This window comes from Sphaerodactylus townsendi, linkage group LG11, assembly GCF_021028975.2.
Source record: "Sphaerodactylus townsendi isolate TG3544 linkage group LG11, MPM_Stown_v2.3, whole genome shotgun sequence".
Lineage (NCBI taxonomy): Eukaryota > Metazoa > Chordata > Lepidosauria > Squamata > Sphaerodactylidae > Sphaerodactylus > Sphaerodactylus townsendi.
Genome location: NC_059435.1, coordinates 1,544,666 through 1,571,069, shown reverse-complemented (window position 1 = coordinate 1,571,069; position 26,404 = coordinate 1,544,666). Strand labels below are relative to the sequence as shown.

At 48.7% G+C, this 26,404-nt stretch overlaps 1 protein-coding gene across 4 annotated transcripts in view; it reads left to right on the top strand.

Annotated features, from left to right (window-relative positions):
• Positions 1-26,404, top strand: part of UBA6 (ubiquitin like modifier activating enzyme 6) — a 118,575-nt gene that overhangs the window by 45,274 nt on the left and 46,897 nt on the right. For all 4 annotated transcript variants that reach the window (XM_048511712.1, XM_048511713.1, XM_048511715.1 and 1 more), the window contains 5 exons: positions 13,942-14,018; positions 14,994-15,060; positions 17,232-17,375; positions 18,887-18,954; positions 21,507-21,585. In XM_048511712.1, coding sequence (XP_048367669.1) covers positions 13,942-14,018; positions 14,994-15,060; positions 17,232-17,375; positions 18,887-18,954; positions 21,507-21,585 — 435 coding nt within the window. The remainder of the gene's footprint in view (positions 1-13,941; positions 14,019-14,993; positions 15,061-17,231; positions 17,376-18,886; positions 18,955-21,506; positions 21,586-26,404) is intronic.

Genomic DNA, 26,404 nt, shown 5'->3' with positions numbered 1-26,404 from the left:
GGTTACTTGCTGCCTAACCTACCTCACAGGTTGTTATGAGGATGAAATGGAAGATGGGGAATTGATGAACCTTAGCCTGAAGTGCCTTCTCCTGAAATAAGGAATGAAGGGAAGGTCTGCAGCAGGCCAGTCCTGTGCCTGTTTTCTGGGAAAGAGGTTCAGTTGGTTTGAGGGTCGAAAAAATCTGTTGAAATTACATGACTAGATGCCTAGATGTGTCTTTTAGCCCTAGAAAATAACAAGTAGTGGAGGTGTGAGTGCAAGCATGAGAAATATGCTCTGGGACTGTGGTAGGGGTAGGTCTCCCCCCTCTGCCTGCACTATGTTCCTGTTTGAAAATGGCCTCTTTGACCTGGGGTGGGGGAGAGCAGAGCCTCAGATTACATCTATCTGCCCCACCCCCCTTCCTACTGCAGTCAGGGTGGGGAAACTAGGGAAGCAGTCTAGAAATCTGGCTGTTGTGGGTTTTCCGGGCTGTGTGGCTGTGGTCCGGTAGTTTTTGCGTCAGATGCCAGCCATGGACACAGGCAACATGTTAGGAGCAAAATGCTCCTGTTCCACCCATGGCTTCAGCCATAGATGTGGGTGGAATATAAAAGTGTAGTCCCACCCTTTCTGTACTGGTGGAGTAGTTCAAGTGATTGGCTACATACCCTGTTTCCCCGAAAAATAAGACATAGTAGAGGTTTTGCTGAAGTGCGAAATATAAGACATCCCCCGAAAGTAAGACATAGCAAAGTTTTTGTTTGGAAGCATGCCCAACGACCAGACACAGAAAAATAAGACATCCCCTGAAAATAAGACATAGCGCATCTTTGGGAGCAAAAATTAATATAAGACACTGTCTTATATTCGGGGAAACATGGTAGAAGCGACTTAGGTAATTAACTAGGGGTAGTTAGATCATAGAATTTGGTATAGGATAGTGAAGGTAATTAGAATATATTGGCTAGTAGTTAGTTAATTTTGCAGTTAGCGGGACACAAGTTAGATATTTAAGCTAAGTTAGTTAAGTGGATCAAGGTTAGTGTAGTTAGTGTTTTATTCTTAGGTCCAAAGTTGCCACCGAATAGGTGACTGAGTGGCAGCTTAGGAACCACCTATACCTGGCTGGGTGGCAGTTGGCCAGGTGGGTGGTGGTATTCTGTGTTCTTTTCCTTGGCTGTTGAAGGGGGTGTCTGGATGCTGGGTGGCAGACAGGTCCAGGTTACCCCTCCTTTCTATCTTTCTCTTCTTTTTATCTCTTTCTTTTTCTTCTATGTGTTTTCTTCTGTGCAAACCGGCTTTGGAGGGAGTTTTCTACTAGCTAATATGTGGTGCTTCTGTCTGTGCTGTTCAACAGGCATGGCTACATATTTACCTTTGTGTGGTGAAACCATCGTGTCTATTGAATTATTGTTAATTTATGGTAAACTGGTCTCAATTGATTTAATTGTATATAAGATGTTTATATGTTCTATTATTACTGTATTGTATGGATTTTTATTGGTATTATAATGCTATGTCTATGTTGCTATGTTTATGATGTTATGATCCTATGTTTATTGACCCTATGTTTATTGATGGTTGTTGTGTGATGTTATGATTTATGATGCTATGTTATGATTTATGAGGTTATTGTCAGGATGATGTTGATGTGTGTTCTGCCCGTGAATCTTTCCCGCCCTGGCTCTCTGCCTGGACTGGGGATGTTTTGCTTTCACGTTATCTCGGCTTGACTGTGTGAAACTATGCACTATTGAATTTCATGCGGTGGAAAGGTTTTGGTACTGTGTTAAAACTATTAGCAAAGTTCTGAGGCTCTCAGAACTCACATTGCCTGTATTAGACTATGACTGCCAGTACAATAAAGAACTGAAAATGTTTACTTTTGCCTGGGCTTTACTAGTTTGTTACATTATGCGTGTTCTCATCTCTCAGTGTAACTTTCGACATGAAGTACAAAGTTACCTGATGTCTCGCCGTGGTCTCGCCTCCACGGATCCTGACAAGCAGGGATTCAGGGGTCCTTTCAACTCTGAATATGACGTTAGGACGGAGACCCCCATATTGGGTCCTGTCCATCCTCCCCCTGTCCTGGTTCACACAGAGGAGTCTGATCTGGAGCCTTCGGCATAGATTTAAAAGGGAGAATCTGAGGTCCCCAGATTAAACATTGAACATGATGCTGTTTCAGGGGGATAATCCACCCCAAAACAGCATCACTTTCAATGTTGTCTTAACTGGGGACCCCAGATTCTCCCTTTAAAATGGGTTTAAAAGGAGGATCTGGACTCCCTAATTTAAACACCATTGAAAGTGATGCTGTTTGGGGGTGGATTTCAGCATCACAGCCGCCGCCCATGGGGGCGGGGCGCAAACCTCAGGTTTTGCACTGGGCTCCATTTTCCCTAGCTACTCCTCTGCCTGGAGAGGAGGGAGAAGGGACTGCCGGCTAACAGCTGGGAGTCCAATCGGTGGGGGGCGGGGTTGAGGAGTCAGGGCAGGGGAGTCTGCTATCTCTGGTCTCGGATAACTGCTTTTATAAGCACTAAGGCCAGGGGCGTGGCTTGGTGAGGTGTGGCCATGCCCTTAGATAAAAAATCTATACCTACGTCACTGAAAAGGATCGAGAACAACAGGAACGAGATGTTTTGCAAGCTGCGGAGCAGTCCAAACAAGAATTGCTTCGGGAAGTACAATAACTACACGCTCAGAAATTACAACAATCCAAAGATTCTGCAGCACACAACGCTGAACTTCTTCAAATCCAGCATGAACGTGCAGCCCTGGAAAAAGAAAGGTCCGAACTGCTTCGGAAGGAGTGTGACTTGGTGGCCATTGAAGTTCGCGAATGCGCTGCAGCGGCGGATCTCCAACGCGAGCTGAATGCTCAGGTGGCGGAGATGCGGTCAGAGCGCCAACATGTTGCTGCAACCCAACTCCATGGACAACCAGATACGGCTCGCCCGTGGCCTGCAGACGTTCAACCCACCCAGCCACCACTAAGACGCCACCTCCAGCCCAGCACGCTGTGCCCCTTCTCCCCAGACCTCAGGGTTGCGGCTTCACCTGTCCACATATTCCGGCTCGCTTCGATGATACGGCGGCCAAATTACCGTATTTCATTTTGCAACTGGATGCCCATATGCAGGAATACGATGACATGTTGTCAGAATCCGAAGAACTGCAACAAACTCATGTAAAAGAGCAGTAGTTTACTGGTAAATGAGATCTTGCCTGGTCAATGCCAGGACTGAGATTTGCCCACGCAAACCCCTATAGTTAAAGCAGAGTGCACCCCCCATCATAGGAATGCGCGCCCAAAAGAACTGCAAATGAGATAACAGTGAAGACAGCCAGGCACTGACCTTGGGCAGCACCTGGTACAGTATAGCATCACACAGAAGACAGAGAAAAGTCAGTTAGAAATGCAATTAACCCATTCCACCACCCTCAGCAACCAGAAAGCAGCAAAAGCAAATCCCGTAATTAACATGCCTTCTGATTATCCGCTCCCTCTAGGGCCCTCCCCCGGGCTTGCTTGGGCAGCATCAATGAAAAGCTCTAACAAGGTGGGGGACTGTAACATTTTCAGCAAAGATCCATTGATTCTGCCCAGATAAACAACCTTTCCAAGAGACCAAATACTGCAAGCGGTTCCAATAGATGCGAGAGTCAAGAATGTCAGAAAGTTCATAATGTCTAGTCCCATTAATCAGAACCGGAGGAGGAACCGTCATCTCGGGATGCCAGACATCGGGCGAACTTATCTTCTTCAGTAAGCTGCAATGAAACACAGGGTATGTTTTATGCAATGCATTAGGCAGTTCCAGTTCAGCTGTCACCTTATTGATCACCCTGACAATCTTAAAGGGCCCTATATACTTGGCACTTAATTTTGAGGGCCTATGTATGCCCCAAATGTTTTTTGTGGAGAGGTGCACCATATCTCCTACCATTAGAGGGAAGTCACGTCTGTGTTTATCAGCCTGTCGCTTGTAGGAGTCTCTAGCTTCCTGAAGTGCTTGCACAATCTGGGGCCATTGGTCAGCAACGGACTGCATCCAGTCCTTAAGTTCCAGTGCAGGAGCATTCCCCAACTGGAGCATGGGCAAAGGGGGTGCCGAACGGCCATGAACCACCTCAAAAGGAGTCTTGCCTGTGCTACTATGTACAGAGTTATTGTAGGCATATTCTGCATAGGGCAAGAGGTCAACCCAATCATCCTGCTGATAGTTTACATAACACCTTAGATACTGTTCCAAAGTCTGTTGAGATCTCTCACTCTCTCCATCGATTGGGGGTGAAACTCCCAACAACTTCATGAACTTCATGCCCAACAACTTCATGAACGTCCTCCAAAAGCTGGAGACAAATTGGGAACCCCTGTCCGTGATTATTTTCTTGGGGGCAGAATGCAATCTGTAAATATGCAACATAAACAGTTCAGACAGTTTCTGGGCAGTGGGAATAGAAGCACACGAAAGAAAATGAGCCTGCTTAGAGAACAGATCAACCACAGTCCAAATCACTGTTTTGCCATGATTCAGAGGCAAGTCCGTAATAAAGTCCTTTGAGATCACCTGCCAGGGCTCATTGGGCAAAGTAATGTCCTGTAACAATCCATGGGGCTTTCCTGGAATTGTTTTCGCCATAGCACAAGTAGAACAGACTTTGATATAAGCCTCAATATCCTTACGCATAGACTTCCACCAAAACTGTCTGCGGAGCAAATGCAAAGTTTTCACAAAACCAAAATGACAGGCTGACTTGGAATCGTGCCCCTGGTGAAAGATTTGAGAACACAAATGGGGCGGTTCATACAACAGCAAACCACGGCACCAAACTCTGTCACGCAAAACCAACCCATCGCCCCCCTCCTCCAAAGGAACTGGGGACTTTCCAGCCTCCAAGAAAGCGGAGAGGAGGTGGCTGGGAGGAGAAACTGATGGCGGGGGCTCTGCCTTTGCCTGCGACCGGGTAACAGCCAAGCCCAAGTGGGAGGGGGAGAAAATAGTGCGGGAGAGCAAAGAATCCACCTTGCGCTCCTCCCCTGGCAAGCAGGAAAGGGCGTCAGCCAAATGGTTGGTTTTGCCCGGGAAGAAATGCAACGTAAAACGAAAGCGTGCGAAAAAGTCTGCCCAATGCAGTTGTTTGGCAGAGAGCCGGCCTGGGGAGCAGAGAGCAGCCAAATTTTTGTGATCAGTCCAGACCTCGAAGGGGTGCTCCGCTCCCTCTAAGAAACTCCTCCAGTGAGAGCAACCTTAATAGCACAGGTTTCCTTATCACCAACAGTCCAATTCAGTTCAGCACCTGAGAACTTGCGGGAGAGGTAAGCACAGGGGTGGAGACGACCATCTGACCCCTGCTGAAGTAAGGCAGCCCCCAAAGCTTTATCCGAAGCATCAACATGAACAATAAAAGGCAAGGAGGGATCGGGGTGGGCAAGAACAGGTTTGGATGTGAAAGCAGCTTTCAAGGCATCAAACGTGCTGGCAAGCAGGCTCCAAGTCAAAGGAGCACCAGGGCGGGAAGCCGCTGCACCCCCCCCCCCTTTGGTGCGCAGAAAATCCATCAGAGGCAGCACCAAAGAGGAAAAGTGAGGAATGGAATCACGGTAGAAATTTGCGAAACCTAGGAAAGACTGGAGTTGTTTGCGAGTTCTAGGAGGAGTCCAAGCTGCAACATCAGCCACCTTGGCAGGGTCCATTTCCAAACCAGCAGCCCAAAAAATCCAACTGAGGCTTATGAAAAGCACATTTAGAGAGTTTTACATACAGGGAGTTAGCCAACAACTGGGACAAAACCTCATGAACTAGAGCAAAGTGAGATTGTTCATCTTCGGAATAAATCAGTACATTGTCCAAGTAAACAACAATACCTTTAAACAACAAATCATCAAGAATTCCATTGATCAGGCTTTGGAACACAGACGGAACCCCTTGAAGCCCAAAGGGCATAATTAAATATTCACATTGTCCATAACGAGTATTAAACGCAGTCAAATGTTCATGGCCCTCAGCCATCCGCACCCAGTAATAAGCTTCACGTAAGTCCAACTTTGTAAAAATGCGCCCGGAACCAAGATTTGCAAGTGAATCCTTAATGAGGGGCAACGGGTATTTATTAGAGGCAGAAACCGCGTTGAGACCTCTGTAATCGGTACACAGCCATAAAGAACCGTCTTCTTAACAAACAGCACCGGGGCGGCAAAACTACTGCGCGCCCTCCAGATAAAGCCACGAGCCAAATTTTTATCCAAGAACGCCCACAGTTCAGCATCCTCAGCAGGACTCATAGGGTAAAGGTGTCCCTTGGGCAGCTTAGCTCCAGGAACCAGTTCAATTTTACAACCAGTCTCCCGGTGGGGTGGCAAGGTATTACACTCAGTCTCCTCAAAAACCTGCCACAAATCCCAGTACAGCAAGGGAATGTCAGGGTCAATAGAAGGTTGAGACACTGCACAAGCGAGCCCCTCAGGTGGATGAAGCAAGTGTTCAGGCAGATCGGGGCTCATGTGGTCTCCACAAGGAGGATCGGTAAAAGTCAAAACACGCTGAGACCATTTCACGGACAGGTCATAGTCCATGAGCCAAGGCAATCCTAATATCACGGGGTACTGAGATATGGGGGCAATTATAAAACTGCGGCGTTCCCAATGTCCCTCATAATTGGCAAGAATCTTTGGGGTGCGAGAAGTAATGGGGGTCAAACCGAATAGTCTCTGATAACAAAAAAGGCTGCAGACGAAGTGCTTCCACCAAATGGGGGTGTATTAAATAATGAGAGCAGCCGGTGTCAACTAGGGCTTGAACCATTAATTTAGGGCATCCACGCCCGTTAATCAGAACAAGGGGTAGGATGATAGCATCACTCACTCTATCCAGCATGGGAGGTTTCCAAGGAATCGGTCGCTCCCCTCCATCATCATGGGGAGCCGCTGCACGAGCACCCCCATCCGGCAGTGGCTTAGACGACTTGGCTGGTTTAGCCACCGCGGTGGAAGTAGCTGGGGTTGGAGTGCTTTTAGCAGGGCAAGATGCAGCAATATGGGCCTCCCCGCCACAATACAGGCAAAGGTTTAGGCGGCGGCAGGCATTTTCTTCTGGCAAGATCCGGCGCTTGGAAGAAGCAGGGCGTGCAGGTTTGAAACCCGGGGCACCTCCCCGATGCGGCTGGGCGAGTAGGGATCGACTGGCTGGAGCTCCCAACAAAGCCGCCTAACGCATCCTGGCTTCCGCAGTACCCGCAAGCACGAACCACTCCATCAGGGTCTGTGGACTGTCTCGAACAAGACCCCAGTTCAACAAGTCCAGGTGTAGTGCTTTCTTAAAGGCAAACACCTTCACAGGGTCATCCCAATCTGGGATCTTGCTGGCCACGGTGCGGAAGTTTTCTACAAACTCTGCAAAAGGAGTCTTGCCCTGGTGCATCTCCATAAGTTCCTGTTTAGCTTGCTCGTCCACAAATGGGCTCTCGAAGCGGCGCCGAAGGGCCATCATGAACTCTTGAAAATTGCGGAGTTCGGGAGTTTTGGCGTTGAAACAGTTTCACATACCAATTAGCGGCTGGGCCATCCAGCTTTGATCCGATCTCACACACCCGCTCAAAGTCGTTCAGGTACTGCCGCCCATACTGCAACATGTGGGCATTGGCCTGAACCAGGAAAGCCGGGAGTAAGTCCTGAGTACCATCAAAGTGCGTAGATAGCTGGATCCTGGGCATGAATGGAGGGTGAGCTACTCCATACAGAGGAAAGTTCGGCCACCCTCCACCCGGGGCTCCCCAACCGGGCGGGATGAATGGTGGCATCATGGGCAGAACCCCTCTGAGGCCGGCAGGACAGGCGACTGCCCTGGCGCCAGGGCAGGTCTCAGTTGAGCGGGCTGAGCTGGCACCGGCTGAGCGGGCTGTACGGGTACCGGAACTGGGGCCGGCTGAGCGGGCGCTGGCGGCAGAGCTGGAACTGGGGCCGGCGGGACTGGCGGAACAGGTACTGGTGCCAGGGCAGCGGCAGCCTCTTGTTGAGCCTGGGCGAGGGCCGCTTGCAAATGTTCTATATCCCATTCCCTCTGGCGCAAGGCCCGGCGATATTCCTCTCGCTCTGAAGCCCAGGCCTCCTCTGACACTTGCAATAGCCTCCAGGCTTCAGCTTCCGAGGAGTTGACCCCTTCCAACGGCCAGCCAGCGAACGATACATTTCCAGCCAAAGGTGCAGTAGCCCACGTCGCACTGCCAAAACCTGGTGGTTGAGATTCTTGAAGGTCCAAGCCCCGGTGATGGCGCACAGTAACTCCCATGTGAGCCATCTAATGGGGCAGTCAGTAACGGGTTGATGGAGCCCCAACTTCTACCTGAAGCAGGGGCTTCTCCTGCCGCGCTGCCAAGCAAGATCCGAGGTCCCTCTGGTGGGTCTGAGACTGAGTCTGATGTTCCTGTCACGTCATCAGGAATGGGGCGCCCCAAATCTGCGGCTGCAGAAGAACCCCTGGCTGGGACTCCGAAGCCTTGGTGATGGCAAGAAGAGTCTCTTAATAGTCTCTTGCAAAGTCTTAGGAGTCTCTTGCAAAGGAGAAGGTGAAATCCCACAATGCACAGCAGCATGGAAATCAGCCGAACGATGGGGGGGGGGTGCACTCTGCTTTAACTATAGGGGTTTGCACGGGCAAATCTCAGTCCTGGCATAATGTCAGAATCCCAAGAACTGCAACAAACTCATGTAAAAGAACATGTAGTTTATTGGTAAATGAGATCTTGCCTGGTCAATGCCAGGACTGAGATTTGCCCGCACAAACCCCTATAGTTAAAGCAGAGTGCACCCCGCCCCCCCATCATGGGAATGCGCACCCAAAAGAACTGCAAATGAGATAATAGTGAAGACAGCCAGGCACTGACCTTGGGCAGCACCTGGTACAGTATAGCATCACACAGAAGATAGAGAAAAGTCAGTTAGAAATGCAATTAACCCATTCCACCACCCTCAGCAACCAGAAAGCAGCAAAAGCAAATCCTGTAATTAACAGGCCTCCTGACACATGTATCATTCTGAGAGGGAGAAGGTTCATGACATTGGATCGGTTTTGGATGGAGAAGTGGCAGAATGGTTTGTGGAACTATTTGAACTCGACGCTGAGGAGCTTAACTCGGTGGCCGATTTCTTGCAAGGATTATGCCTGCGGTTCGAGGATTGAGATGCCTGTGATAACGTTAAAAAAACTCTAAAGACTATGTGGCAGGGCAACAAGCCATTTGCGGAGTTTGCTCGTCAATTCCATGAGCCAAATATTTCTATGAGGCTGTTGATCCAGAAATTCAGAGCTGGGCTGTTATGAACAACGAGCCTCGTACAGTCGCGGAATGGATCGAAATCGGCAGTGTGATTGCGGGCAGACTCAACCGTTCCAAGGGGGCAGGAACTAAAATTCAACCAGCCAAGCGCCTATCCCTCAGGTGAAGAAAACTCCTGCCTCAACTACCATCTCACTGTCTACTACTGAAAGTGTCTCTGAGCGACGTCATCATTTAGGACTTTGTACTGTGGCGAACCTGGTCATGTGGCTGCCATCTGTCCAAAGAAACCCAAATCTGCAGGTGGATTCCCTCCCAAGAAGTCTATGGCTAAACCTACAAGGAGATCAGCACCTCCCAAGTCAACCCAGGGCACGTCAAAAGCCTTGGATGTGGTGGAACTCAATTTCCCCGAAGACGAAGAAAACACCACCGGTATCGGACTCTGTATAGCAGTTCCCGAAACTATGGAGCCTCCTTAAGATGCAGTGGGTGATGTTGGCCTAATTACCCTAATGACTACATTATCTAATCCGGCCAAGCACACTTGTGTTTTGGCTCAGGCGCTTGTGGACTCAGGGTCTTCCCATTGCTTTATGCAACCACAAATAGTGGAGGAACTTGGATTACAATTAATCCCGTTGGCCAAACCCACGGAGTGCCCGGGGCTTTCATGTCTTTGATCAACAAATGGATGGTAGCCCCGGGGGGGGGGGTCCAGCTCATTTTAAAACTGAACCCGTCCTGTTGCAGTGTGAGGAGCATTGGGAACGCTTCAGTTTCAGTTTGGCCCCAGTGGTGAGACACCCTATCGTTCTTGGAATGTCCTTGTTAGAGACACATGATCTCACAATTCAATGGGTGTCCCGCATAGTTCGTTTTCTGACCCACCCTGTGGAGATCACATGCATGAAGGTGACTCACCTGAACCGAGCACCCCTGCGTTGGTTTCTGGCGTTTCCTTGTTTCCCGAACTGCCCGGAGTGCCTGAGCATTACTGGGACCTCTCCACAGTTTTTGAGGAGCGGGAATGCGACCAGCTCCCCCCCCCCCCGTAGGGACACCAATTGTAAGATTGAGTTGATTCCAGGAGCCAAACTTCCAAAGGGCCGTGTATATCGGATGAGCCCCACTGAAAAAACTGAGTTAAGGGCATTTTTGGACAAGAATCTGGCTCGCGGGTTTATTCGGAAGGCAACTAGGAACACGTCCGCTGCGCCTGTGTTCTTTGTCAAGAAAAAGGATGGCTCTTTGAGATTGTGCACTGACTATAGAGGGTTGAATGCAGTGTCGGCCTCCGTTACCCTTGATCAAAGACCTCTTAGATGCTTTGGGGTTGGGGCAGATTTTCACCAAGTTGGATTTGAGGGAGGCTTACTATAGAGTTCATATTGCAGAGGACTATGAGTATCTCACAGCCTTCAACACTAAGTTTGGACAGTATGAATATCTCGTAATGCTATTTGGATTACACGGAGCGCCCGGGGTTTTCATGTCTTTGATCAACAATGTTCTGCAAGATTTATTGTTCAGAGGAGTGGTGGTGTATTTGGATGATGTCCTAATTTATTCCCACACTGTGGAGGAGCATGTAGCTCTGGTTCGTAATGTTTTGCAGAGGCTTCTAGACAACTCTTTATTTGTGAAACTGTCCAAGTGTGCATCAGGAAAAGTTGGATTTTCTTGGATACCGTATGTCAGTGTGTGTGTGTGTGTGTGTGTGTGTGTGTGTGTGTGTGTGTGGAAATAGAACCTGCTAAGGTGGAAGCGGTAGTAAATTGACCCATCCCTACCACCCGCAGGGAACTCCAGTCGTTTTTGGGATTTGCTAACTTCTATCGTGATTTTATTCCGCAATTCACCCAAATAGCCTTGCCCTTGACTGATTTACTACGTATGAAAGGCAAAGGGCCGCAGGCAGCCAAGCCGGGTGCCCCCCTCAATTGGACTGACAGTTGCCAGCGGGCATTTAAACAACTTAAGACTGCCTTTACGACTGAGCCTATTTTGACCCATCCTGATCCTGCCTTGCCGTTTATAGCACATGTAGACGTGTCTGACAAAGCTTTAGGGGCAGCCCTGTTACAATGGGGTGCGGATGGCAAACTGTCTCCTTGCGCCTATCTTTCAAAGAAATTTTCTGGTCCTGAGCTCAATTGGACAGTAGGTGATAAGGAAACTTGGCGCCACTGGTTAGAAGGGGCTGCCCGTCCTTTCCAAGTTTGATCGGATCATAAAAACCTGTCAGCTCTGTCCACCCCCAGTAAAATGTTGGCTAAGCAATTGCGGTGGGCTGATTTCTTTTCCTGGTTTCAGTTTACAGTGCATTTTTCCCCCGGGAAAACCAACTGGTTAGCTGACGCGCTCTCCCGCCTTTCTCGGGGAGGGGGGCGGATACCTTCTTAAGTGCCATTCCACATACTGTACTCTCTCCATCACAATTGGGTCTCGCAGTCACCCAGTGACCACAGTTGCAGTCACCCGCGCGCAGTCCAATCCGCCCATGGTTTAATCACCCCCAGCTGATGCTCCTCCCAGGTGTCCTAATATGGTTTCCTCTCTCTTACAAGACTTTCTCACAGCGGGGAAAAGCCCCGTTCCAGAGAGTGAAGGCGCCCCGTCACTGTTACTGTGGAACGGGGCGTGGCGGAAAGGAGACTGTTGGTATGTGCTGTCACATCTCAGAAAAACTGTGCTTTTTGCTGGCCATCATGCTAAGCAAGTGGAGCATTTCGGATTTTTGAAAATGTTACATCTGCTATGCCGCCAATTTTGGTGGCGCACCATGCAAAAGGACGTTGAGGCTTATGTCAAAAGGTGTCCAATTTGCACTGAAGCCAAATCCATTCCGGGAAAAACCCATGGGTTGTTGCAGCCTATTCCTCCTCCCGACTGACCATGGCAGGTTATTTCCATGGATTTTATCACAGATCTCCCAGAAAGCCAAGGCAATACTGTCTTGTGGGTGGTGGTGGACCTGTTTTCTAAACAAGCGCATTTCATACTTTGTTCCACCATTCCCTCTGCCCCCAAGTTGGCAAGATTATTCATTCAGCACATCTATCGATTACACTCTGCCCCGTCAAAGATAATTTCGGACAGGGGCCCTCAATTTGTTTCTAAGTTTTGGAAGGCGTTTCTGGCCCTCTTGGGAGTTGAATCGGCTGTATTTTCTCCTTATCACGTGCAATCTGACGGCCAATCGGAACGTACGAATCAGACTTTGGAACAATATTTGCGATGCTACACTAACTATCATCAGAATAATTGGGCAGACTTGCTGCCTTTTGCTGAATATGCGTATAACAATGCTGTGCATACCAGCACCCAGAAAACTCCTTTTGAGATTGTCTCTGGACATTCTGTCCTACCATTTCCTCTTTTGGGCTCAGACCCATTACAGCCTCCTGAACTTAATGACTGGATCCAAACCATTGTAAAAGGTTGGGACTCAATCGGAATATCTCTGCGCAAAGCCCAGGAGTCCCAGAAAACACAAGCAGATAAGCATCGGATTTCTTTTCCTTTGCACGTGGATGACTGGGTGTATCTTTCCACAAAAAATCTCCGGGATGTACATAAATATTCCAAGCTTGGGAAAAAGTTTATTGGTCCCTTTAAGATTGTACAAGTTATCAATAATGTAACTGCTAAACTTGAGTTGCCTAAATCACTTAGCAATATTCATCCTGTATTTCATTCCAGCTTGCTCAAACGGGCTCCAGATTTTGATGCCTGGCACGGCCTCCCCGAACGCCCTCCACCGGTTCTGATTGATGGGCACAAGCATTACAAAATCGACACCATTCTGGATTCCCGCATGCGCCGCCAGCGGTTACAATGTCTGGTTTCATGGATGGGGTTTCCCACAGGTCATGATCAGTGGGTCTATGCTACATATGTCCACGCCCCTATTCTTGTTACTGCTTTTCACAAGGCATTTCCTGACAGACCCGGGGGGGAGGTTCTTAGGAGAGGCGGATTGTCAGGATGATGTTGATGTGTGTTCTGTCCTTGAATCTTTCCCGCCTGTCAGCGCTGGCTCTCTGCCTGGACTGGGGATGTTTTGCTTTCATGTTATCTCAGCTTGACTGTGTGAAACTATGCACTGTTGAATTTCATGTGGCAGGTAGGAGGTTTGCTACTGTGTTAAAACTATTATCAAAGTTCTGAGGCTCTCAGAACTCGCATCACCTGTATTCGACTATGACTGCCAATACAATAAAGAACTGAAAACAGTTACTTGTGCCTGGACTTTACTAGTTCGTTACAGTTATGTTTATTGACCCTATGTTATTGACGTGTTTGTTGGTGGTTGTTCTACGATGTTGTTTATTTATGTTGTTACTATGTTAACCCTAACCTGAGCCTTTCAAGGGAGGGCGGTATATAAATTAAAGATACCATACCAAACATTAGGAACAGAAACTACCAGACCAGGGCCAGAAAACCCACAACAGCCAGTTGATTCTGGCCATAAAAGCCTTTGACAAGACAAATTTAGAAATATACAGGTCTTTGAAGATGCCCCAAAACTTTGCTGCCGCAGCCTGACATTTCGCCATTATTTTGTGATCATTACCTGGAGTTGCGCCTGGAATATTCTCAGCAGCCCTTTCTGAAGCTGTGAGATTTCTTTTTTCTGCCATTCACTGACTCTCATCTCTTCAGTTTCCTCTGCAGATTCACATGGCCATGCTGGCCTTGGACCAATTTCAGGAGAGTTTTGCTCGCATGCCGAACATTGGGTAAGATGTCGTGTTGAGAACTCTGCATAGTTTACAGTTTAGTGGGCTGGATTGAGCTGGCTTTTCTGCTGGTGGGAAGGGAGGGGCCACCAGAACAGCAGCACTGGTTAACAGTTAACACAAGAGATATTGGCTACACTCAGAAGGAGACTGAGTGTGATTCAATGATAATACTGGCTGAATCCAACTCAGTGAATACCGTGTGACAACTGTTGGAGATAAAGATAAAGAGATAAACACCAGAAGGGACCGCCTTTTCCAATATACTCCCCAGAGAACCCCTCGCTCACCTGCGGGCAACTTGCTGCTGGTCCTTGGCCCAAAGGCCATCCAGCTGTTATCATCTCGGGCCAGACACCCTTTTGGCTGTGGTCCCGGCCTGGTGGAACTCTCTGTCGAAGGAGACCCAGCCATTAAAGGCTGAGATGTTCCACCAAGCCTTTGGTTGAGGACAGCAGTGGTTAAGTCGTCTCTATGGCAGATCTCCTGTAGAGATGGTCAAAGTTCAGCTACAGGTCAAGAATTTGGAGCTTCTTCTGACCATGTTTCTGTTGATATATGTTGCAGGGGATGGGGGGAATCATGTAGTCCATTATTTTAATGTTTTTATTTGTAAGTTTAAAACATTTATTAGCCACCTTTCCCCCTTTCAGAACTCAAGGCGGCCTGCAATGTCCATAAAACACTGAAAACACTTGCCACACTTTCCTCGTAGTTTCATTTTCGATGCCTGCTGGGGCACTGAGCCCCTTCTGTAGCTTTCCTGTAGCCCTGTTGGCAGCAGCACCTTTGGCAGCAATGGGCTAGAGGAGAGGCGTTTTTCAGTGGCCTCCCTCCCAGCGGGTCGCTGTTCCACTTCACCTTGGCTTTCTTTGTGCCAGATGGAAACAGATGCTTCGTGCCTTGTCTATGAGGCATGTTTACATTTCTATAAGCATGACATGACAGTTCAGTGCTCTTTGTGTGGCTCTCTAGGTCCCTCCAGGACGCCGAGGAGATGCTGAAGATCGCCACATCTTTAAGGGGAAAAATGGAAAGCAAAGTGAGTAGCCTGTTGCTGAATTAAGAGTATCTTCACGAGAGAATTTTCCTCCCCCATATTTATCCACCCTTTCTTCACGGAGCTCCAGGTACTGCATATGGCACTCCTTTTTATCCAAACAACCTCCATGTCTCCATAGGGCAAGTGAAGAAAGTAATTAGCCCAAGTCCAGCTCTGGGTCACAGCGGGATTTGAACCTGTGACTCCTCCACTGCCGCATGTGCTCTCCCCCTTTCCTGTGTTATTTCTCTCTTCAGAGCCCTGCCTGAGGCAGCTTGCCTTAAAAGTGTCGCAGTATTAGAAACATGTCATGGGATATAAACAGCATAAAAACTATAAAACAGATGCAGACCATTTGAAAAGCTGGTGAAATAAAATGCCTATGTAAAGGCTTGGATGAAACATGTATTTTAGTTTGGCTCCCAAAGAAAGTTAAGTTAAGTTCCAGGTGTCAGGACTATGCCTGTCAGTGCCTCGATGTCTCGCTGTGTGTGAAATGCAAAGTGGGAATTGCAAATGTTTCCCTGTTTCCATCTTCCCTTCCTTGGCAATCTCCTGGCACCAGCCCACCTTCAAAGATGTGTGAAAGGTTCCCAGGTTCTTTGAAGCTCTGTAGTGTAATTGTAGTAGAAACAGTAGTAGCCATTTGGTGTGGGGTGAAATGGGGGGGGGGGGTTAAAGGATATAGGCTAGAGAGCTCAGTTCCTACTTTACATTGTTAAAGGATATAGGTCTGATCCTGCTTTACATCGTTACTCTTCGTATTACCTGGAATAAACTGCTTTAGGACTTTCCTACGGTCTCTATTATTTCCACTTCCGAGAGTCTGACACTAAGCAGGAACTCCCAGTTTGACCCGCACTCCGATCCATGGCCGACACGGATGGAACCTGATGGGGGAACGGGGCAAGTCTCAGACAAGGATGAGACGCCCTGCGGCCCGGACTTAGGGAACGAGGAGGAGGATGCACCCGTGTCCGTGAGGGGAGAGCCTCACCACGAGGTGGAAGAGATCCTGGACTCTAGGGTGCATCATGGCCGGCTACACTATCTGATCTTGTGGACTCATTTCCCAGCTGGGGACAATGAATGGGTTGACTCCCAGCATGTTCGCGCCCCACGCCTCGTGGCGGCATTTCACCGAGCTCATCCCAATCGCCCGAAAGGGGGGGAGGTCTTAAGGGGGGCAGAATGTCAGGACTATGCCTGTCAGTGCCTCGATGTCTCGCTGTGTGTGAAATGCAAAGTGGGAATTGCAAATGTTTCCCTCTTCCCTTCCTTGGCAATCTCCTGGCGCCAGCCCACCTTCAAAGAGGTGTGAAAGGTTCCCAGGTTCTTTGAAGCTCTATAGTGTAATTGTAGTAGAAACAGTAGTAGCCATTTGGTGTGGGGTGAAACGGAGGGGGGTGTTATATAGGTCCTGGATCTGAGCTCTCTAGCTCAGATCCTACTTTACATTGTTACTCTTCGTATTACCTGGAATAAACTGCTTTAGGACTTTCCTACGGTCTCTGTTATTTCCACGTTTGAGAGTCTGACACCAGGAGGAGATGGTTTGAGAGGGGAGGTGCCACCACAGAAAACACTCCATCTTAGACTTGACCCATGGAGTGGGGGCTCAGAGAGTTTGGCTTCAGAGGCAGATTGTACGTAACTGGCAAGCTGGGTAGCCTGGGAGGAGAAGGTCTTTCAGGTTCCCTGGCCCCTAGTAGCCAATGCTGCTAATTTACATTGCTCATAAAGGCTACTATTCTGAACGTTCACTATCTTGTGAGCATCAGAGAGAGAGAAGGCAGGGTAATTAAGAATATGCAGGACTGTAATGACAACGGCTGAGTAACTCCCTCACGAATGAACAGGAGCCCAGCAGCGCTCAGCTGTGCATCAAGAGAGCATCCGCCGGAATAATCTTTAAAGCCTTCAAGGTGAGGCTTGACTTGTTTATTTGTGTGATATCCCCCCAGAGTGATCCCTGAAGGATGCTCATCTGCCGGTTTGTAACTGCAAATGTTAAAGATAGAAACTGAGAACTGAATTTATTTGGAGAATGAATTGCTATCCTGATATGACTGCTCGTGTCTGCTATTGTTTAGATAATGTTTTAATGAGAAAAGTACTTACATGAAGATTGAGAATAACTGAAAAGAGGTCGTTTTTGTTTTCAACTGCAGCCTCAAGTGAATGAGGACGTCGTGAAATGGCTGTCGAAAACAGCTCGGGGATCTTTGCCGCCACTCACTGCGGCCCTTGGTGGTGTTGCCAGTCAGGAAGTCTTGAAAGCCGTGACAGGGAAGTTTTCTCCGCTGCAACAGTGGGTCAGTTTCCTTTGCTTTGCATTCATGAGACAAGGGGGGGGGGGGGCTGCAGCTTGGAGGCCCCTTGGGAAAATGTCACTTCGCGACCTGAAGACACCAGCTCTTTGGAGCCTGCTGAAATTCTTTCACTGAGCCCGACTGCAAATATCAATCTCAGACAGGAACAAACCAGAGAACCCACAAGCTGCTGGGTGTGAAATGATACTCAAAAGTATACACACACCATAGTTAGCAATGCCACCAATTAATGCATATACAAACACCAGCACCTAGAGACAGTATTTTAATCATGTGGCACGCCAAAACCCTCTACCCTTAAGAACTGAACGGTTTCAGATCCAGGGGTACCTGGTGCCCAACCTGAAGAGACAGGAGATGGAGGTGACCAGTCAGTCTCAGCAGACTCCTTGTTTCATGGGGCCTTTAACCTACTTCATCCGCAGCTTTCTAGGGCATTGGATGTTGCCTGCATCCTTTCAGGAACTACAGCATTGAACAACAATTTAAAGTGAGCTGTTAAATTTTCTTATGATGTTAGTATTACACTGTGAGATTCAGTCCATATATACTAACCTTGATATGTAGGATGTATCATAAAATATCACAATCATTACAGTGCTGTGTGTTATTTATATATTTATATAAATTCAGTTTACTCTTATCCCGCTCCTAGGGACAGTTGAAAACATTAAGTACGACTCTGAAATGGCCAGGCTGGTCTACTATTGTATTGGCACAGGCATCCATCCGGGGCTGTCAGTTTTTTAGCACTGGGAAGTTTTCCTTGGGAAAACTAAAGGGCAGAAAAGTTTTCAGTTTCATAGCTCTGGGCAGGATGCGTTATTATCCTAGCTCTCTGTAGTGGAGAATTCTACCATGAAGGGTTTTTGCTCTAGGTACTGAAATGTGCTGTATCAAAGCCTGAGATGACAGCTTGGGGTGGGTGGGAAAGCATCTTCTGATGAGAAATAGTCGGTTCTGATAATCAGTGCCAAACTGGTGGAATGGCAGATTATAGAGTTACCTGTTTTGTCTCTTGGATGCCTATGAGAAGGTAGAACCAATGCATGTGGCACTTTAATGAAGTAGTGCGTGAAGGGGGAAACTTTTACATAGCTTTCTCCCAAGTACCAGTTTTTTATATGCAAGGAACTTCTTGTGTCTGAGTATTTCTGTGAGGGAGAAACACTGAAAGAAAGAAAGAAAGAAAGAAAGAAAGAAAGAAAGAAAGAAAGAAAGAAAGAAAGAAAGAAAGAAAGAAAGAAAGAAAGAAAGAAAGAAAGAAAGAAAGAAAGAAAGAACCTCCCCTTCTTTTGAAATGCTACAGCCCAGGGTTTTACTGCCCTAGACCTCTGCCTCATTCTTGTAAACCAGGGGTCTTCAAACTATGTTCATGGACTACAATTCCCATCAGCCCCTGCCACATGACTACAATTGATCAGCCCCCTAACTGCTGTTGAGTATATTTGATAGCTCTAAAGACAATGTCTCTGATTTTTTTCCCCCTTCAGCTGTACCTCGATGCCTTAGAATTGGTAACATCTCTAGAAAAGGCCAACCACGAAGAATTCCTTCCAAGGTAAAGGTTCAAAAATGCTTGGAACGTAAGGGCTTGGGAGTCGCCTTGCTGGATCAGGACCAGTGGTCCATCCCACCCAGCATCCTGTTTCCAACCTTGTCCAATCCAATGCTACAGAGGAGTCCGCTGGCCATCTCTAAGTTAGCAGCAGACATGTGATGTGATGAATGCAAATGGTCAGCCACATTTATTAAGGTGTTCCATTTTGCCTAAAAATGCTGCAATGCATTTATTGGGGCATAAACTATTGATCTGATTTTGTAGATTTAATATGCCACCTCTCCCTTTCCAGGCTCGGGGTGGCTCACAACATATATAAGACATTTGAAACATCTAGTAAAACATCCAATAAACTGTAAGAAAACATCTAACAATAAAGTATAATAAATATCTAAAAGTATAATAAACCCAAGTGGCATATTACATTTCAGTTCAGTAAAAAATTAAATGAATGCGCATAACACCAAAGGGTCCTAATGGAACTGAATAATAAGTTGATAGGCAGAGGTTGGAGGCCTGGATGGTTAACCGTGGCTTCCTCAACCGTATGCCTGGCAGGACAACTCTGTCTTACAGGCCCTGCGAACTGCATATGGTCCCACTGGGCCCTGGTCTCCTCGTTCTACCAGGCTGGGGCCAGAGCTGAAAAGGGCCTGGCTGAGGCCAGCCGGACTTCCCTTGGGCGGGGGACTGCCAGTGGGTTGGAATTAAATGAAAGGCCTGATCTTTGGGGGACATACCAGGAGAGACGGTCCAGCAGGTGTGCTGGTCCCAGACCCTTTAGAGCTTTGTACCTTAGTACAAGAACCGTGCGTCTGATTCAGTTCTCCAGCCAAAGCCAGTGCAGCTGGCAGAGCACAGGTTGGGTGTGCATTCATCATGAGGACCCTGTGAGGACTTGCCTCCCCATTCTGGATAAGCTGGAGCCTCTGGAACAGATCCAAGGGCTGCCCTGCAAATTAAGAACATAAGAACAAGCCAGCTGGATCAGACCAGAGTCTATCTAGTCCAGCTCTCTGCTACTCGCAGTGGCCCACCAGGTGCCATTGGGAGCTCACATGCAGGATGTGAAAGCAATGGCCATCTGCGGCTGTTGCTCCCGATCACCTGGTCTGTTAAGGCATTTGTAATCTCAGATCAAAGAGGATCAAGATTGGTAGCCATAAATCGACTTCTCCATAAATCTGTCCAAACCCCTTTTAAAGCTATCCAGGTGAGTGGCCATCACCACCTCCTGTGGCAGCATATTCCAAACACCAATCACAGGTTGCGGGAAGAAGTGTTTCCTTTTATTAGTCCTAATTCTTCCCCCAAGCATTTTCAATGGATGCCCCCTGGTTCTAGTATTGTGAGAAAGAGAGAAAAAATTATCTCTGTCAACATTTTCTACCCCATGCATAATTTTATAGACTTCAATCATATCCCGCCTCAGACGTCTCCTCTCCAAACTAAAGAGTCCCAAACGCTGCAGCCTCTCCTCATAGGGAAGGTGCTCCAGTCCCTCAATCATCCTTGTTGCCCTTCTCTGCACTTTTTCTATCTCCTCAATATCCTTTTTGAGATGTGGCAACCAGAACTGGACACAGTATTCCAAGTGCGGTTGCACCACTGCTTTATATAAGGGCATGACAATCTTTGCAGTTTTATTATCAATTCCTTTCCTAATAATCCCCAGCATAGAGTTTGCTTTTTTCACAGCTGCCATGCATTGAGTTGACATTCCCATGGAACTATCCACTAAGATGCCCAAATCCCTTTCCTGGTCTGTGATTGATAGCACTGACCCTTGTAGCTTGTATGTGAAGTTTGGATTTTTTGCCCCTATGTGCATCACTTTGCATTTTGCTACATTGAACTGCATTTGCCATTTCTTAGCCCACTCACCTAATTGATCAAGGTCCGCTTGGAGCTCTTCGCAATCCTTTGTGGCCTAGTTTAAAGGTGACCGTCGCATGGATCACAGTGGCTAGATCAGTCTGAGAAAGATAGGGCCAGGGTGTACTTTGTCAGAGGAATGGCTTGTATGTATGCATGGTGATAGGGCAGCATCATTGGACCCACCTTGCTGTGTGTGGCTTTGGTCCACACTCTGGGTCACCGCAGCTGTGCTCCTTTCTGTGGGGGAGGGGGAACCAAGCCTATGGCAAGAACTTGCCAATGACAGCCGTGGCCTTTGTGGGCCTGAAGTGCTTCAGAGTTTCTAAATGCATGCCAGGCTTGTTACAGTGAACTTCTTTTCAGTTATCACCTTTTCAAGAAGCCATGATAGGCTTTGCATACTTAGCTGTGGTTTCCTCAGCCACTACGGCTGACCTCAGCACTGACCTAGCTTGCCCTTGATGAGCCCGGAAGGCTTGTTCAGAAAACTTTGAACAGTTAGTCTGCCTTTGAGAACAGTGTCCTAATCTGTAATTTGCTAACCTTATCATTGCCTGCATGCATCCATAATGAATGTACAAGGTATTAAGTAATCCTGCAATCATTTCCTTTCTCCCTCTCTTCTCTTTTAACCGTGGCCTTTTTTCCTCCTGCCCTAAATGTGGTTGCTGCAGGGGAGACAGATACGATGCCTTGAGGACCTGCCTTGGCGAGACCTTGTGCCAGAAACTTCACAATCTGAATGTATTCTTAGTAAGTATTGGCTTGTAGGAAGAGTTTGGTAGGTTAGGGAATTAAAGTGTAGCTCTCTTAGTTGAAAAACAAAACAAAAAACAGCTTTTGGAAATTGCCACATTGTGTTTTGGTGAATTGGAAATCCACCCTTCCTGAAGGGATGTATTTATTCAAACTGACTCCTTCATGAAGGCTTGGAGCACAGAGCATGGGATTGTCCAGTTAAAGATTTGTAAAGGGTATGTTTGTTTGTTTATTTGCTTTCTAAATCGCCCGCCCCCTAGGGGCTCAGGGCAGTGAACAACAATGATAAAACAACTTAAAAACATAAAAACTGATTCGCAATAATAAGAATAAAAACCGGAACCATATCTCGTCAGATGGCTTCATCCTCCCCACTCCCTACCTTTATGCCCACAGGAGGCCAGATGAAATGGCAGCGATGTTTTTTTAGCCAGGCTGGCCAAATGCCTGGTGGAACAGATCCGTCTTACAGGTCCTGCGGAAACTCTGCAGGTCCCGCAGGGCCCTGATCTCCCTTGGAAGCCTGTTCCACCAGAGGCCAGCCTAATAGCTTTAGAGCCAGGGATCACCAGAAGGTCCTCCTCCGATTAACGGAGGGGCCTAGTGGGGCGATATGGGGAGAGGCAGTCTCGTAGGTATGCAGGCCGTGAATGGCTTTGAAGGTCAAGACCAACACTTTAAACATGACCCGGAACTCGATCGGTAGCCAGTGCAGCTAGTATAGGATCAGAGTAATCCGGTCCCTGCTCGACGGTCCCATAAGAAGCCTGGCTGCCGCGTTCTGTACGAGTTTCAAGGCAGGCCCGCGTAGAGTGAGTTACAGTAGTCTAACCTAGAGGTGACCGTTGCATGAATCACAGTGGTTAGATCAGGATGGGAGAGGTATGGGGCCAATAGCCGTGCCTGCCGCAGATGGAAAAAAGCTGACTGAGCCATTCGGGTGACCTGGGCCTCCATTGATAGTACTGGGTCCAGAATCACCCCCAGGCTTTTGGCGGATGAGGCCAGCTGTAAAGCCTCATCATGCAGTGTAGGCAGGTCAAAGGACACCGGACACTCTTCCCGACCCAGCCACAGGACTTCCGTCTTTGTAGGATTTAATTTCAGCCGACTCGCACTCAACCAACCAGCAACAGCGTCCAAACAACGCTGGAGAGCCTCAGGGACCAAAGACGGGCTGCCCTCCATCGTGAACACGAGCTGCATGTCATCCGCATATTGATGACACTGCAGTCCGAAACTCCAGACCAAACTTGCCAGGGGGTGCATGTAGATGTTAAAAAGCATCGGGGAGAGGATCGCTCCCTGCGGCACCCCACAGACTATGGGATGTCGCCTGGAGTTCTCTCCCCCCGACGCCACCTGCAGTCCCCAATCTCGGAGAAATGAGGCCAGTCAACACAGGGCTGACCTCCGAACCCCAACACCAGCGAGGCGGTGGACCAAAAGGTCATGATCTACAACATCCGGAGAGATGCTGCGGTGAGTGCAACCAGCACCTGCTGCACCGAACCGCCTCTGTCCAAGTGAAGCTGGAGTTCGTCCATGACGGTGACCAACACCGTCTCAGTCCCATGGCCAGCGCGGAAGCCAGACTGGAAGGGATCCAATACGTTTGCATCATCCAGGAACTGCTGGAGCTGATCCGCTACTGCTCGCTCAATTACCTTACCCAGAAACAGGAGGTTCGAAACTTGGCGGTAATTGGCCGGATCCCTAGGATCTAACAACGGTCTTTTCAGTAGCGGGTGGACCACTGCCTCTTTAAGCCGACCCGGGAAAACTCCTTGCTCAAGGGAGCTGTTGACTATCTCCAAAAGGTGGCTCCGTAGCTCCTTCCTGCCAGCTTTCACCAACCAGGAAGGCCACGGGTCAAAAGAACAAGTGATAGATTGTACAGCATCCAGCATCCTGTCCACACCCGTCGGGTCGAGTAGGCTGAAATGGTCCAGACAAGGACCCAAAGACGGCCAAGGGGCCTCTAGTTCACCCACTGTATCAATTATAGCGAGAAGGGATTGGCGGAGGGTCAAAACCTTGTGCATGAAGTAGTCCGCAAATGCCTCACAGCTTAATGCCAATTCATCATTTTTAGGACCCATAGCTGAGGTCGTAAGCGTCCGAATCACACTGAACAATTGCGCTGGGCGCGAACTAGCCATTGCGATAGTGGAAGTAAAATATGTCCACTTCGCTTCCTTCACCGCACTCTCATAGGATTTCATAAACGATCGATACGAGTGTCTTGACCCCTCGTCAAGAACCTGCCGCCACACTCGCTATAACCATCTCAGATCCCGTTTCATCCTCCTCAGCACCTCAGTATACCAAGGGGCAGGATTGGTACGGGTACGGAGAGGGGGCTTTGGAGCGATAACCTAAATGGCCTCAGACAGCCTGGTATCCCAGCTCTCTACCAGATCATCAAGGGTACCGCCAGTGGGTGGGGTCTCCCGCAGAGCATCTTAGAACCTCTCTGGGTCCATTAGTCTCTGCGGGCGGCCCAAAATACACCCGTTGCCTAGGTAGGGGGGTGTAGGAGCATCATTCCGAGCCTTCAGGACATAGTGGTCAGACCATGGCACTCTTTCAGTCGAGGATATGGCCACATGCACACCTGCCGCAAAGATCAGGTCTAGAGTGTGCCCCCCTTGATGGGTGGGATCCCCAGTGTTCACAAGAGAGAGGCCTAACGTCGCCATGGATGACACCAGATCAATGGCTACCAAAGAGGAGGCCAAATCAACATGGGCATTGAAGTCACCCAACACAATCAAGTGTGGGTGTTCCAGTGCCCACCCAGAGACGACCTCCATGAGCCGTGACAGGCTGTCTGCTGGTGCGCTAGGCAACCGGTACACTAGCAGAACAACCAGCCTCTTTGGGTGATCCCAGTGAAGGCCTAAACACTCCATGCCTGTAATCTCCGGGACGGGGGACATCCTGAAAGAGATAGTATCTCGAACAAGCATCGCCACACACCCACACACCAGCCCTTTGTCTGAGCCTGCTGGACTGCCACGGCGCCTTCCGGGGTGAGGCTATTGAGGGCAACTGTCTCGCTCTCCCTCACCCAGGTTTCCGTGACACATACGAGGTCAGCTGCTTCACCTCTAAGGTAGTCGCGGAGGGTAGCATACTTGTTGTTAATTGACCTCCCATTTATCAACAGCAGCCTAGGAGCAGAGTAAACAGCCCCTAACCCACAACCTGCATCCCTCAGTATAGGCCTCAGGTCAGACAGAGAGCGAGCAACACCATATCTCCCTCTATGTCTGGTATTCGGCCTGGGCCTACCGCCATGCCTCCCACGCCCCCACACAACAGGGATCCCTGACCCACCCTGGGCCTCCTCGTGGGCACAACTAAAAAACCCCATCCTTACCTAGACTAATATTTAACATATAGCTAGCTGTTAAAACCCCACTTCACTCTCTCAGCTGACACTAAACAATAAATATCTAACCCACTCACACTAGGCCCGTGGTGGCGAACCTTTGGCACTCCAGATGTTATGGACTACAATTCCCATCAGCCCCATCAATTGGCCATGCTGGCAGGGGCTGATGGGAATTGCAGTGCATAACATCTGGAGTGCCAAAGGTTCCCCACCACTGCACTAGGCTAATCCTATTGTACAGCTAAGCCTATCAACTAGCTAATATAATTTACTAACTACAGTTAATTACTAACCATAATATTATATTACAGTGTTGGAATACAGCTACACTCTTTCATCAAGGCAACAAGGAAACAGTATAGATTGCAATATACTGCTATTCTTATTGGCCCTCTGCTGCCACCCCGTGGGCCCACAGTATCATAGCAGTCAGATTTCAAAAGGCAATCTGTAAGTCCGATATGGCGCTCCCACCGCCACCTAGATCTAGTTGCCTGCTTCTTATTGTTCCCAGTTGTCAGTGTAGTTTCTAGCCCATGAAAAGATTGATAATGTGACCTAGCCAACAAGTTCAACTCCCACAATCCAGTTGTTTTAAATGTCAGTCTGCTGTTCCAGGAGACCTCTGCTGACAACTGGGAGTAATACGGAGATGTTCCATACCAACGGTGGAGAAGTAAACTGTTTCACTTTTAAAAAGCAGAGAAAACAGAGAGTCTGGCATCCAGCGGAAGCTTGCCTGTTGTTTGCAAGGGCTGCGAGGACGCCTTCTCTGGGTCCATAAGGGCTGCTAGAGTTTCAGGGGCTACAGCAGCGTTCTGGTGCAGCTCTCCACCACTTGCGGTCTCCGGAGGCGTTCCGCCACTCCTCGGGCTCGGGGCAATGTTCCAGAAATGCTCTACTACTCCTGGGACTAATCCACAGCCGCTGGTGTTGCTATGGGGTCCCTGCCACTGACCCCGCAGCTCAGCGCTCGCCACCGCTCGCCCACCGCTGGTGTTGCTGTGGGGTCCCTGCCGCTGACCCCGTGGCTCAGCGTTTGCTGCCGCTCGCCCCAGTGCTTGTCCTGCCGCTGCCGCGTCTCGGTGTTCGCTGCTGCTCGCCCCACCAACTCGGGGGACCCTCTCTCTTCCAACTTGGAGGGACGTAGCTTGGAGAGGCCGCCGCCGTCATTGCCAGCGCCACTGCAGCCACCTCCACCGTTGGTCCATTGCTCCCCAAGACAGTATACGGAGCACATACATCAAGTGCAACTCGTTGGTGTGGTGCCTTACCAGTTGTACCCCACTCTCTCGGGCTGTATGCTACTGCTGTAGACAGAACTTCTATCTAGGTAAAAAAACCTATATACCCCGGTTTTTTGGAGCTCCGCTCTCAGCAGGCTACTCCGGCCGCCATCTTGGTTCCTGTACT